Source organism: Physella acuta, unplaced genomic scaffold (genome assembly GCF_028476545.2).
Source record: "Physella acuta isolate Inbredline_101_S28 unplaced genomic scaffold, ASM2847654v3 ptg001943l, whole genome shotgun sequence".
Lineage (NCBI taxonomy): Eukaryota > Metazoa > Mollusca > Gastropoda > Physidae > Physella > Physella acuta.
The window spans coordinates 54656-69337 of NW_026733448.1; the positions used below are offsets into that span (position 1 = coordinate 54656).

Here is a 14682-nt window from a genome sequence, read left to right on the forward strand (position 1 = left end):
AATAATGTGGTTTCCACTTAACTTCCAAGCCCTAATTAATTAATTAATTATCCATTTCTGTGGCTCTACAGCCAGCCCATGGAAGGCTTTCTTCTGCTTCAACACCATTCTCCACACAGGATTATCTGCTGTCTTCTTTCTCCATGTCTGAACTCAAAGCTGCCATAGTCTCTCAATAACAATCTAGGCCTTTTGGTTCTTTCCTTTATGGGTTTTTGGTTATATAAGGCCTACTAATTTTACCCATTTGTGACCTTCACAGCAATATACACACCCAAGTTGTGATATTTCTTTATGATAATAAAATCTCAAAGATTTTCAATGGTTTTGTTTAGGCATACAAGAAATGTGTACATGATGTTGCACAAAAGCTGATCAATTTTTTTTTAAACTTGGCCAGATAAGCAAAACAATACAAGGCTAAAAAGCTTTGGCCATGTGCCAGTTTGGAAATTGTTTTGTGTTCTTGAACTAGGTGTTTCCATGCCTTGACATACGACCCAAATTCTGTAAAACTTCTGTTATCTGTAAGTAAACAATGTTTTTTAGGTAAAAAAATATCGCTATAATGGTTTTTTATAATTTTTCTTTTCAAGGCAGAGGTATTAAATGACTTGAGTTTGATGTATTGTTTTCAAATTATTCATTTTTTTTTTTTGTCAATACTAAAAGTAGGTAGTCCAAACTGGCGAAAAAGTGCTTCTTAGGGTCAGTTTTTGCGGTTTTCAAAAATAAAATTTCACTACTTCTAGTTGTCCTATAAGAATAAAAATTATATGTCAATAAAGCTTAAGCCTTTATCTGTCGTAATCTGGTATTTTTATTTCTGTAACACATGTTTGAATGTGTTTTATATTTGTTTGAAAAGTATCAGTTACGTCAACAAATTTCACCGTTTTGCGTGTACCGATCGACCCCACACTGTTTCATTTGGTTGCGGCTTCGCGACGAAGCATCGTAGAAGCATAATCTTAATGTCATTTTAAAGAGCGAATTCTAGTTTGATGTATAAATTGAAAAAAATACTTTGCTTATTTCATTTTAAAAAATCAGTTTTTAAACTTTAAATGACGATATATACACGAAAACAAACTAATTCTGTTTCAATCTTTACACCGATGTAAAGTTCACTTTTATAACTACTTTGTGTTGTAAATTCAAGTCTTTCTGATTTACGGTCGCGAAGCCGTACCCTCAATAAGCATATAACCCTCGAGTCAACTTTCAGCCCCGAGTCAGTTGCTCGAAGAACGGTTTTAAAGGTTGACGACCGATGATGCTAAACGGATTTTACCCTTGCTAGAGCCTTCAAACAAGTTGTAAGTATTGTTTTTAAAGTTTCATTTCCATTTTAATAAATGAATTTTAAGTTTGAATGTCAGTTTGGTTTAATTAGCACACGTTATTAATGTAAATTTGAACGCTACTTGTCCACTGTTTTAGCGTGTGAACTACGCTTGTACACATGGTGTGTTTAAACGTGAAGCTATTTAATTCAGGACATTCTAGGGACTTAAAATATGGAAGCACTTAACTATTAGATGCTAGTGTTTACTTATTCTATAAAATCTATCGAATGGGATTAATGATAGGGTCGTATTACTACAGTTTATCTGGACTATCGCGTCAAAATTATGAATTGACAAATTCAAAATGGCCACCAGACATTCCTGGTTACTATCTGGACGAACTCAATTTTTTACAGGGAACGAAGGTTAAATACTTATAAAATATTATTGAAACACAAAAGAAACTTATAATTATAATAACTATACATTTTTATCAATTTATTTAAAACAAAAGACACTAAATTTTAAGGACTAATGTGATTAATTTTTAATTTTCTGTTGTGCAATTTGATTCTGATTCCCCTGCTGAATAATGTGAAATGGTCTGCGCCAGTCTCCTTAATAAAATGTACCAGATCAATTTTTAGATGGTGGTGCAATTTAGTAAGATTGTACATGTTGTGACTTAGTTTTAAATGTTATATTAGTTGTAAGTGTAAGTAGTACTAGTAGTATTTCTCATTATTTTTTTATTTTATATGCATATAGTAGCACTAAAGGACAGTTAAGTTGTCCTATATGATGTTGAGAACCACAGTATGGCATCTTCATCATTGGATATCTCAACCATTGTGGCACAAACAACGAATATTTCATTCAATAGAATTAATGTTCAAAATATACTATCAAGTATAAATTACTTTAAACAAAAAGGTGTTTTCAGGCTTTTTCATGTTTCCAGCTACAGTCATAGGACAAATAGTAGGCCTACACAATAGGCTAGTAGTAAATCTAATTATATTTTATTAATCACTAAATCAGTTATTTATTCCATAGCGGAGACATTTATGGTGGCCTATCCAGAACTTTCCTTACAAGGGAAGGGAAGAAGGCCAAGCCCCCCCCCCCCCCCCCCCCCAACTACAGTTCCCAAAACATATCACTTACTCTTGATGCTCCACAAGATCAAGGTTGGGGGAAACAAGACATACAAAGATGTGGAGTTGTCATTTTAAAAACTGTTCCCCCAAAGCAGTTATCAACCCAATAGGTTTGAATGTAGCAGCAACTGCTGCATTACTTGTAGGCATCACGTCTTTATAAGATTACATTACATTACTCCACTAAATTTTGATTCTGTTTCTCCTGCTCTAGATAACTGTGGCATTTTTTTTAAATAATATTTTAACTCAAGTGATTTTTGAAAATAATGAGCACATTCTTCCTGTTAATGTTACCAACAAAATAGTTTTAAGAGTTATTCTATGTCCAAAGCAAAAAAAAAAAAAAAAAAAAAAAAAAAAATTATAAAAATAAAAGTGACCAAAACGCATTTTTGTCATTTTCAATTATTTTTTTACCTTAGAAAGACTCATTTTAGATGACTGAAAAAAATTGGGCATATATATTACAAACTTTGCAGTAACTTTACCAATTTCTACACTTCTATGTTATTTAGTTTAGAAAATATGGGTTCTCAAAAATGGCACTTTTTGAAAATCAGTTTTTTACCAAATTTTGCGTTTTTAAAAATCGCATAACTTTTTTATTTATTAAGATATTTTTATAAAATTTGTGGCATAGAGCTTACAATTAAAAGTTCTTTCATGACATACTCATTCCAGAAGTCTGCAATCAATAGTTAATTTCAGTTTGGACTACCTACTAAAAGATGCGTAAATATATATTTTTTAAATTTTTGTCAGTTTTTTCTGCCATTTTACTTTACTAGGTAAACATATTTATAATATCAGAAAGAGAAAAAAAAAATTAAATTACAGAAATGAATACAACTGTCTAATGGTTCAAGATTGACTTTTTATATAATAAAAACTATCCTGTTTTTTCTGTAGTAGGCCCTATAGTAATTTATATAAGTAATCATAATAAAAAGAATAAAGGACAAAATACTCTAACAAAAAAACAAACATAAAAATCTTAATTGCAATACTAAAAAAAGTTAGAAAATAAAATGTATACTTACATCTTGCCTGGCCCAGTCTCTGGGTGTCTCACCCTCAACATTTTTAACAGATGCATCACCTGACAGGTAAATAACATCTTTATTTATTTTTTCATATTAAATATTATATTATAGGCCTATATAATAATAATAATAATATTATTATATATTATATAATAATATATATATTATATATATATAATTATAATAATATATATATTATATATTTACTTTACTTTTATATCATATAATAGGCCTACTTATCTGCATACTAAAAAAATCTAATTTATTAACTTGTGACTGAATTTTAACTGTTTGTGGAGCAAAGCATTATAACTTTTTTCAATCAACACTACAACCTAGCAAAATATGAATACCCTGATAGTATAAGATAGTGTAGTGTAAAAATCACAAATGGTCACACAGCGTAAAAGAGAGGTACACATTGCTTACCCCCGGCTATAATAATACACCTGAGAAGTCGCTGCTTCTCCTGCTTGGCTAAACTTAGACCAGCCGCCCAGTGGAGACAGGTGTTGCCATTTTTGGCAGCAGCAGTGACCAGTGCTCTGGCCTTCTCTGCGCCGACCGTCCGTAGAATCTCCTCAACCAACGTGACATCCCGTGACTCAATGGCATACATCAGTGGGGTTTTACCCTGAATGGCCTCCTGCAAGAACAAAAGCCCAAGTCTAAATTTTAGGTTTTTTTTTAATTATTTGTTTCATCATCAAAATAGTAATGAGAGAAGAGGTTATGATGTAGGTTATTAATGTAAAAAATGTTATTGGTATGTAATGCTCTTTTTTACTCAATGGCATACATGAGTGGGGTTTAACCCTGAATGGTCTCCTGCAAGAACAAAAACCGAGGTCTGAATTTTAGTTTTTTTTTATATATTTGTTTCATCATTAAAATAGTAATGAGAGAAGAGGTTATGATTTAGGTTATTAATGTAAAAAATGTTATTGGTATGTAATGCTTTTTTTTTACTCAATGGCATACATGAGTGGGGTTTTACCCTGAATGGTCTCCTGAAAAAACAAAAGCCCAAGTCTGAATTTTAGTTTTTTTTTAATATATTTGTTGCATCATCAAAATAGTAATTAGAGAAGAGGTTATGATGTAGGTTATTAATGTAAAAAATGTTATTGGTATGTAATGCTCTTTTTTACTTTTTATTCTGCAAAGATATTAATCACTTCATGTATTATTTTAAAAAAATTGTATTCATAAACAATATTTGTGTAAATAGAGGGAATCACAAATAATTATTAAATTGAGATAAAAATATAACCAAATACAGAACAAACGAATCAATTAAGAATCAGTCAATTAAACTAAAGAAAAATTTGTCAGGATAATTGTTCTAGTGATTTTTTATTCTATTTCTTTTTTTCTCAATAGAAGACCTGCTAAGTGAACATTTATAAAGTTTTCATAAGACGGGGTTCCAATGTATTGCGAAATCTGGAGATTTAAATTATAAGGTTACAAAATGAATTTTTAAAAAGCAAAAAAAAAAAAACCAATATCTAAGCTATATGGTGAAAACATAGTTATACAAAGTTTGCTTACCTGCTTGTCAAGGGACGCACCACGATTTATCAGGCTGATGATGATGTCCCTGCGAGAAGATTTGCTGTGTATGTTCATGGCCAGCATTAGAGGAGTCAGACCTGAGAAGGCGATTAAATGTACACATAGTGGTTATATACTTTTTTTCACTCTCTACCCCATCTTTATATTTGCCTCTTTTATCCAAGTTTATTCTATTCATCTTTCAAAGCAATAGGACATTTTTTTTAATTGTATTGCTTTTTTTTTAGTATAAAGGTTTTCTAATTATTTATAAATAATTATAAGATTTATATTAAAGTTGCCTAAAGAGTTTAGCATTAACAGTGTAGAGAGTAGGTGAATAAAACTGGCATAAAGAGCTTAACATTTATAGTGGAACGAGGTTGGTTGGTTACAAAATCTCGAAACAAAAACCAATGGGACAGCACTTTGAGGGGTGGAACGGATTAATGGCATTTCAATTAATTTCAATGGAGAAAACTGCTCTTAGATAATAGCAATACAGAATTAATTAAAATCACATATCAAGGTACTACTGTATTAAGAATGCTTATCAAAATATTTTAAAAGTAAACATTTTGTTAATCATTTTTTTTTCTTCTGGAAGCAACAAATTTTGAAAATCCTCATTCTTTTATAGATCTGGTAATCACTATTAAAATAACTTCTTTTTACTTTAACTTAAGGGGGGACCGGTAGTAAAAACACATTTTCACATGCTTTTTGAAATTGTATTAATAACTTTAAAATACTTTAAACATTATAACACTATTTATATGGGCCATTTTATACATTTTTAGCCAAATTTTGGGTAGAATTGAACAATTTTTATGTACACAGTAGAAACAAAATAACTAAAACAGTAATTAAAAAACAATGCAATATAACTTCGCACATTCCTAGTAGACATGACAACCAATCAATCAGATTTCAACATAAAAGACTAACCTGCATTAGCTCGCGTGGCATCCACATTGATTGTGTTTGAGGTGAGAAGTGTCTTTACCATCTCTAAGTCCCCCAGCTCCACTGCTTCATGTAAGGCCACATGCTGGACACTTTCAGTTCGAAACCTCTGTCAAAACAAAATACATAATGAATTATTTTAGCAGATTTTCTTAAAACTAAATTAAATGATAAATAACAAATACTAAGTAAAAACATAGGATATATGAAGAAATGTTTAATCCTTTTTTAATTATTTATCAGAATAGGCAGGAATATCTAAACAATAAAACATGAAGTACATTTTACTATGAAACCTTTTTTTAAAGCAAACTGTATTAAAATTACTATATAAAACAATGTAATTTTGTTTTTTTTCAATAAAACTAAAGGCAATGTGTAAATAATAGATAACAAACTGGATTGATATAGGAATATAAGCAATATTTTATTAAATTTTTTTGCACAAAATATGCTTGTTTTAACCAAATGTTTTACTTAATAATATATAACATACAGTGTTTGACTTAACAAGCATTAATACAACTTACGCTTTTCAGACTTAAACAGTAGATGTTAGTGTCTGCTCCATGCGAAATAAAAAATCTGGCAACATCAGAGCGGCCATTTTTTACTGCTAAAAATAAAGGAGTCTGGGGAAAAAAAAACAATAATTATTTAATAAAATATTACAATTATTAATTAGTAGCATTTGAATATTTTTCTTTACAAAATAATGGTAAGCTAGAACTTGAAAAGAAAGTATGACAAAATAACTTAAGGTTTTAAACTTTATTATTTGAAATATTAATGTTTCTGGTATGTTTAATGTCAATCACAGTTAAGGCTATTAAAAAATCTTATTTTTGTATTACAAATTTAAAAAAAAATATTTATAGAAAAAAGCAGATGTTAAGTGATAAAAAGAGGAAAACTTACTTCTCCATTATTGTTCTGTAAGTTGAGTACCTTGTGAAATGATGGATGCTGGGACAGTTTCTCTCTGTCACTTGTGGTTGGGATGTCACAAAGGAGATGCAAACACCTTCAAAAATCAACATAAAAATAATTACATATGCTCTAAACTGAAAACATAATAATACATTTATGTTAAAATTTTGTAAAATAAATTTCACATCTCAGCTAAAACTAATACAAGATTGTAGTTAAATAAACAGTTCAATTTGATGAAATTTTGAAGAAGGGTTGTTTTTTTTTCCATTTTTTTTATTATCAGCACTTTTGGCTAGGCTAATGACAAATTACATGGTGGTTAAATTACTTAGGTGTTATATAGATTTCATATTATAAATACAAAAATTATTAGATGCTTATTTATTCTATCATATTTATATTTTAAAAAGACTGAGCCAAACATATTTTGTTTGAAAAATAACAATTAAAATGCAATTATAACATGATAAAAAAATTGTTCAATTGCTGTATCAACCAATTTGCTTATTAAAAAAAAAATTTAAATAGCAAATAATGATCGGTTTTCAAACCTTTATTTATTTGTTAACTAGGTTTTAAATATTTTTTTTTAAAATTGCATAGAAAATAAAACATGGACAAGTGCTAGAAGCTTGTACTCACGTTTCACCGTCTTCATCTGGTTCAAAACTCAGCGGCTCCGACTCACTTCCCAAAGAGATAACCATGCTGTTGCTGTCCTGAGTTCTCCTGCTTTGAGCCTCGGCAGCGTTGCTCATGGGGCTGCGTGTGATGAGAGAATTCTCAGGCAGGCAAACAAAGTCATCAGGTGAAAATGACTGAAACAGCTCATCTAGCGAACTGTGTCCAGGGTTCTCAGTATTTCCAGCAGTTTGAGATGGCATGCTACAGAGGGATGTTGCTTGGTGAAAGGAACTGGCTACGTTTAAGTTCTTTTCTGTCAGGGTGTTGTTAGGAATTTGTGTATAATTAGGTTGGGGTGCTGTGTTGTTTGTAAACATGTTAGGCTGATGCCCGGGATATTTGGTGTCTTGGGAATTAGAAGTACTTTGACAATTATGAGATCCATTGATGGCATTTGATTTCTGAGCTTGTGGGGAAGAAACACCAACCGCTGGTGGTGCAGCGTGCTTTATATAAGTGTTACTGGTTGCCTGGTTTACGCCAGAAGGTAAATGAGTTGTTTGGTGCATGGGTGGTCTTTCGTACATGTCATACACTTTTTGATGGAGCTCATCATCAAAGGGAAGCGAATCTAAACTTTCCGGGAGTAACTCTGGCTGACTGTCACATTTTGCTACCCAGTCAGAAACAAACTGATCTCTACTGCTCGTTCGCTGCTGCTGAGGTGGGTGTTTGGGGAAGGATTGTGGGTAAGCTGCAGAATGATTCCCTTGTGGTATACTCCTCATGCTGGCATCTGACCGCATGGAGTCGCCATTCTCATCACTCATCAAGTTAGACAAGGTAGGTGGTTGGTATGAAGAAATACTGGACGCCACACCGGTTGCGGGTGTTTTAAAATCTTGCGAGGATGGTGTGGGTTTCACAGGGCAATGGTTCAGCCACTCCTGGCAGTACTGCTGTCTTCTCCCAGAGATGTGTGGCACCCCCGGCTCTCTTGGACTCTGTGACCTCATCTCAGAGACAGAAGGTTGGAATGATACATTGGGCGGAGATTGTGCGGCTGATTTTGGTGAGCTGCTGGGAGATGGCGTGGCGAGTTTCCTTTGATGATAGGAACCTTTGCTACTGACACTTGCAGGATGGTGGCCATTGACATTTGGAGAATGGTGGCCATTGACACTTGGAGGGTGGTGGCCATTGACACTTGGAGGATGGTGGCCATTGACATTTGGAGGATGGTGGCCATTGACATTTGCAGGATGGTGGCCATTGACATTTGCAGGATGGTGGCCATTGACATTTGGAGAATGGTGGCCATTGACATTTGCGGGATGGTGGCCATTGACATTTGCAGGATGGTGGCCATTGGCATTTGGAGGATGGTGGCCATTGACATTTGCAGGATGGTGGCCATTGACATTTGCAGGATGGCGGCCATTGACACTTGTTGCGGACACCTGCTGCATACCATACTGCACATCAGCATTTGTATTCTGCACCTGTGCAACAGGAAACCCACTAGGATGTTGTTGCCTGGGGGAGGACCTCTGGTGCACCTGTGATGGTGGTACCCCCGCCTGCCTCTCCATTATCTGCCCTACTCTATAACTCCCAAAGTCAGGGCCCAAAACTCCTTCTATATCCCGAGCTTCCAACTCTCTCAGAGGCTTTTCATCCTGGATGCTGGATCCATGCAAGTGAGAGGAAGCAGAGGACTTTAACTGACTCACAGATGGACCTAAATAGTTATCAATACTTGTCTGCCCTTCTTTTTTCTTCTCTAGACTGTCCATGTCTTGTGGCTGTATGTACACTGCCACATTAAAACTGGGGGGTTTAGACTCTATATCTGAGATCATTGAGGTAGACTCACTTGTAGATGTCAGCAACTTTTCTAGACTGGGACACGGCTCAGTGACAGAAGGGGCTTCCCCCTTTAAAAAGTTCTCCAAGCTGTTTTGTTTCTTCTTACGAAGCATCTCATCAATTATGGAGTCTGCGACTTCCCTTTGGTCGATATTCGGCTTAACAGCAGGGACTACGGGGGCTTGGGCACATGAAATGTTGAACCCAGCACCACTGGGTTGATTTCTTGTGTCATACACATCAACCACCCGATCAGGCCGCCTATGACTGACCCCAGTTGACCTACTCTCTGGCAACACATTTTCTGGCTTTTGGGATTGTACAGCGGGTAAACTCTCGACTGGATTGTAATTTTCTGTGAAGTCAATGGAACTAGGTGGGTAATCTTGATCTAACACAATGCTGTGATTATCAGGGTGGAAGGTGCCGGAGTCAGGTGGGTTTAACTGCAAGTGACAACCAATCAGCCAGTCTTTGAGTCTTTCTGAGACGCTCTCCTTGGGGAGAGGTAGCTCTGGCCCTTTGTTAGTTGTTTGGTGTTGGAGATGGGGAAGCTGGTAACCAGAAACCTGATGGGGCGGCAACAAGTCAGGCTGGAACAAATGAGCAGCTGTCCTACGAATGTTCCTGTTCTGTCTAGCATAAGGTTGCACTTCTTCTTGATGGAACTGAGGCATTGGTTGGTTGGGATCTTGAGGAAAAACATGAGGTGTCGGTGTAGGTTGCTGAGGGGGATTCTTTTTCACAGGTTGGTGCCCAACTGAAGCTGATGGAACCATTTGGTATGGCTTAGGCCTGTGAGCCTCTGGGTTCTTAAAACCTCTGCTTGGAAAATTATATTCAGGCCCTGGAGCTGTATTAGAGGGAGTGGGGTAAAGATACGGTGTTGGGTATCTTTGAGGAGTTATGCTACACGCCCCTGGGGGGTGCATGGGGTGTTGGTAGGGATGTCTATGCACAGCTTGCATGGATGGGGATGCTGGAAAATTCCGACCAGTCTGACCGGGATATGGCCCACCTATTTGTTGGCTTGGTGCACCAAACTGTTGTCCATGTGCACCAAACTGTTGACCATGTGCACCAAACTGTTGTCCATGTGCACCAAAATGTTGACCATATGCACCAAATTGTTGAAATGGTGCACCAAACTGTTGTCCTTGAGCATCAAATTGTTGCCCAGGTGCACCGAATTGTTGCCCATGTGCACCAAATTGTTGTCCAGATGCATCAAACAGCTGCGGAGATGCACCTTGAACTGAGCAGTCATTTAACCCATAAATCTGTTGGCCGTTAAAAAAACTAGCCATCCCATGGTTAAAATGGGAGCAAGGCGGCCCATCAATGTCTAGGGAACTCTGGCGCTGAGTTGAGGTGGATCCACATCCCTTTGGGCTGTGATTATCTTGTGAGGCGCCACTGTCACTCTGACATGGGGACTTGTCATTAGCTTTACCAGCTGAGTCAGGCCTCTCCCTTGTGGAATAATTTGGTGACGTCAAGAGAGTGTCTGTGGTTTGTGAAGACGGGGACGAGAAAGGACGATCTGGTGAACCGACTTGAATGGACAAGGTTGTGGATGTTGAACTCTGGCTTATAACCACAACTGGGAATCTTTGTGTCACGGTTGACATCCCAACAATGTTGGGTGATAATTGTGGGGCTGAAAAATAAATTAGGATTTTTAATTTTAAAATTGTTTAATGAAATTTGTTTTTTCAAATACTCAGATTAGCATAAATATTAAGCAACCAAAGACAGAAAGACAGAAATCAAAAGGTTACTAAGACATAAATGTGTGGGTCCCTTTGATATCTAACATTTTTGGACAATTTTAGCCTAAATTGAATTATCACTGCTTTACCATCAGAGAGTTTCCATCGTTGAAAACAAATTAATTTAGTAGAAAAGAGTGAGAGAAAAAAGAAATGAAATGCATTCAACAACTAAATATACCTCAACTAGTTTCAAATTGAAACAAACCCTTAAACATTACTTGAAATATAGTATTTTTAAAAAAACATCAATTTTGTACAACAAAAAGTTAAAACAAGGTATTATACATTTGTGTTGAGAAGGCTGGATGGTCTTTCTATTTAAAAAAATGTTTTAATTTCGCTTATTTATCTCAGAGGAAGGAAATGGACTGTAGACCATAAGGAATGACCTAGCTTTATCTTTTAATCATTTAATATATATCTAGGCTCACTGTCAAAGTGAAAAGGCCAAAAAAAAAAAAACAGTGACTATTTAAAGGATTATGTATCTGCGACTATTTGGTGTTTATATCAATATAGATTATTATTTTAAAGATAAATAAAACAGACGGATTGTAAAAAGTTTCTTTATGTTTTCTTATTCTTTGTTCTTAATTTTAGTGTTGGAAGGGATCCACTCCAACACAATTAAGTATACTTGTCAACTGGTTATGCACCATTGAGGCCATTGACTCCAATTTCAGTCGCTTTTCTTTTTGGATTTGCTTGCATAGCCTTTGTTCAACCAAGAACAATCTACAAGGTAGCAGTTGTTTGATTTTGGAGTTATATCTCCTAGAAGAGTGGCTGTCCCAGCTAAACAGCCTCATCTGCTCGAGGGGTTGAACTCGAGACTTTTCGGTTTAGCAACCATGAGCTTTACCGACTTAAGCTTTACTGACTCAACCACGCCCACCCCTTTCATTATACATTTGTGTTGAGAAGGCTGGATGGTATTTCTATTTAAAAAAATGTTTTTAGCAACCATGAGCTTTACCGACTTTACTGACTCAACCACGCCCACCCCTTTCATTATGTCAATTTTAATGTTAAATACTATCAGGCAAGTTTTCCACTTACTTTGTGGGTTCCTGATACCAATAGCACTAGGGTTGGGAGTGAGCAGTCCAGCATCCACCATACGCAAGAGCTGGGTTTTTGGTGCTATAGGTTTAGGGGACTGTCTAGGAGGCTTTTGTGACTTTGGTCTTCCTCTCTTCCCTTTCTCCCTTAGCTCGTCTTCATCGCACTATTCATTGCAGTAAAAAAAAAAGTATTTTATAGAATGTCTTTATTCAGTAAGAAGATCCTGAAGGTTTAATAAAAGGTTCTTCTCGTTGAAACAACATCTAAGATGTGTAATTCTGATAAATTATATGAAGTAAAAGAAGAATGAGCAATTCAGGAAAAGTTCTTAACAACTGAGAATCAGTTTTCTCATTACATTAGAAGAATAAATAGCTAGTCACCAAATATTGATAAAAGCCTTCAGAATCAGTGCTCTCATTACATTAGAAGAATAAATAGCTACTCACCAAATATTGATAAAAGCCTTCAGAATCAGTGTTCTCATTATATTAGAAGAATAAAAGTCTACTCACCAAATATTCATAAAAGCTTTGAGAATCAGCGTTCTCATTGTATGACAAGAAACACATTTCCTGGCCATCTGTTTCAATCTCACTGATGGCAGACGTGGGTGAGCAGACGTCGTAGTCTGGTGAGTAGACGTCGTAGTCTGGTGAACTCGCACTGTTATCATCCAGGGGCGTACCATCAGGCAAGTCTGATAAGATTTTGTCTGGTTTTTCAGGAGTGGATGGACAAGAAGAATGTGCAGTCCCTACTGAATCACTGCGATGGATGTCTTTTGATTCGTAACCTGGGGCTGCTTTAAACTGATCTTGACTGCCATTCTGCACTGGTACTTCCGATGCAAAATTATTGTTATTTATCTCTCCTTTCATTTCTTTAAAATGTGTTCCTTTTGTCAAATCTTCTAGCATTGTTACATGACCATTTGACTCCTTCAGGTACAGATTTTTTTTAGACAGTTCACCAGTGCTTACATCGGAAGAAATTTCAGAATTTTGATTTCTTTCATTCTGTGTTACTGCTTTCCCTTTCTGGCTTGTATACTCTGAGTCTGCGTTGATGACCGACGTGATGTCGTCAAGCTCAGCATCAGATGCCTGCTTCAACAGAAACTCATTTTGTTGCGCCTTCTGCTTGCCGATCAATACATTGCTTTCTTCTCTAGTCAGTTTATCATCCTGGTAGCTGTCGCTGTTTTGTGAACTCCCAAATATCTCATTGAAGTCCTCGCCAGATATTTGCAGATTTTTTAACAAGTCTGCCTCGTTCTCGTAATCATTCACAAGAGCGCCCCCAGACTGGGACATAACTCTGATGATGTCATCAACATCTAGCGGGTTCCACCCATCCTGGGAGTCTTGGCTTTCAGACTCCACAACGGAAATTTCTTCTCTATAATTCTGGGTCATCATTTATCTAGCTTCACTTAGAAAAAAAAAATGACACAAACACAGCAGCGCTAATCTTGACTACTATTACTTCCGCACCTTAAAGAAATAAATTTTAATTGATTTTTGTCTACAGTTCCATTTTTACTATTCTGATCCAATGTTACTAATAGCCAATGTGACAACAGGTAATAAAAAAAATCCTTGTTACAAATTTAGACTCAGTACCTGGTGATTGTTACTTTTACAGTTGAATAACCTGAAATAAAAGAGTAAAAATAGTTCAGTTGATTGTTTAAAGATTGTTATGAAAGTCCTGGCTTCCTGTTTATGATTTATGACAGACATGCCCCAATTAGAACAGCTTTGGGACTAAAATAAGAAAGTATAGTGGTAGACTAGCTTCCTTCATAGAAGGTTCATGTTAATGAATATTGTGTTATAACAACAAATTGAATCATAAATAAAATCTAAACAAACAAATAACCAAACTGATTAAGAGAAACTAATTATATAACAACAAAAAATCTGAAATTTCAACAAGTGTTTGGTAAAGATAGAACAGAACTGTAATTGTATAGTGCTAAGTATTTATGCCTTCTAAATGTCATTAAATTAAACAAGAGGTAAGAGGTTTTCTTGTGAAAATTAGGCTAAGAAAAAGTCACTACTTGAGTATACTTGACCTACCTACAGACAGAAAAAGTGGAACACTGCTATTGTGTAAGTGGCGACCAGTTTTAATATCAAGTAGTGTAAAGGATGTAGCTACACCTTTACTAGAAGCTGTGTAAAGGATGTAGCTACACCTTTACTATGAGGTGTGTAAAAAATGTAGCTACACAGGAGGTGTGTAAAGGATGTAGCTACACCTTAACCAGGTGATAACGGTCCCTTTACAACAGCCCACGAGGTCAATGAAGGAGTCACTGGGGCATACCTAAACAGCACATGTCGTAATGTGAAGGGAGGAGAGGGGGGGGGGGGGGCCAGAGTGTTGA

General features: G+C 35.6%; 1 protein-coding gene across 3 annotated transcripts in view; it reads right to left on the bottom strand.

The window, feature by feature from the left end:
- Positions 1 to 256: 256 nt before the first annotated feature.
- Positions 257 to 14682, bottom strand: part of LOC131931315 (uncharacterized) — a 47321-nt gene continuing 32895 nt past the window's right edge. For 2 of the 3 annotated variants that reach the window (XM_059288064.1, XM_059288065.1), the window contains exons 2-11: positions 12800 to 13940; positions 12279 to 12447; positions 7594 to 11104; positions 6937 to 7042; positions 6549 to 6650; positions 6001 to 6127; positions 5050 to 5150; positions 3925 to 4141; positions 3493 to 3551; positions 257 to 525 (exon numbers count right to left, since the gene is read on the bottom strand). In XM_059288064.1, coding sequence (XP_059144047.1) covers positions 472 to 525; positions 3493 to 3551; positions 3925 to 4141; positions 5050 to 5150; positions 6001 to 6127; positions 6549 to 6650; positions 6937 to 7042; positions 7594 to 11104; positions 12279 to 12447; positions 12800 to 13705 — 5352 coding nt within the window. In that variant the 5' untranslated portion in view covers positions 13706 to 13940 and the 3' untranslated portion in view covers positions 257 to 471. Of the gene's footprint in view, positions 526 to 3492; positions 3552 to 3924; positions 4142 to 5049; positions 5151 to 6000; positions 6128 to 6548; positions 6651 to 6936; positions 7043 to 7593; positions 11105 to 12278; positions 12448 to 12799; positions 13941 to 14371; positions 14503 to 14682 lie in introns of those variants that run through there. The other variant, XM_059288066.1, reaches the window with a different exon arrangement.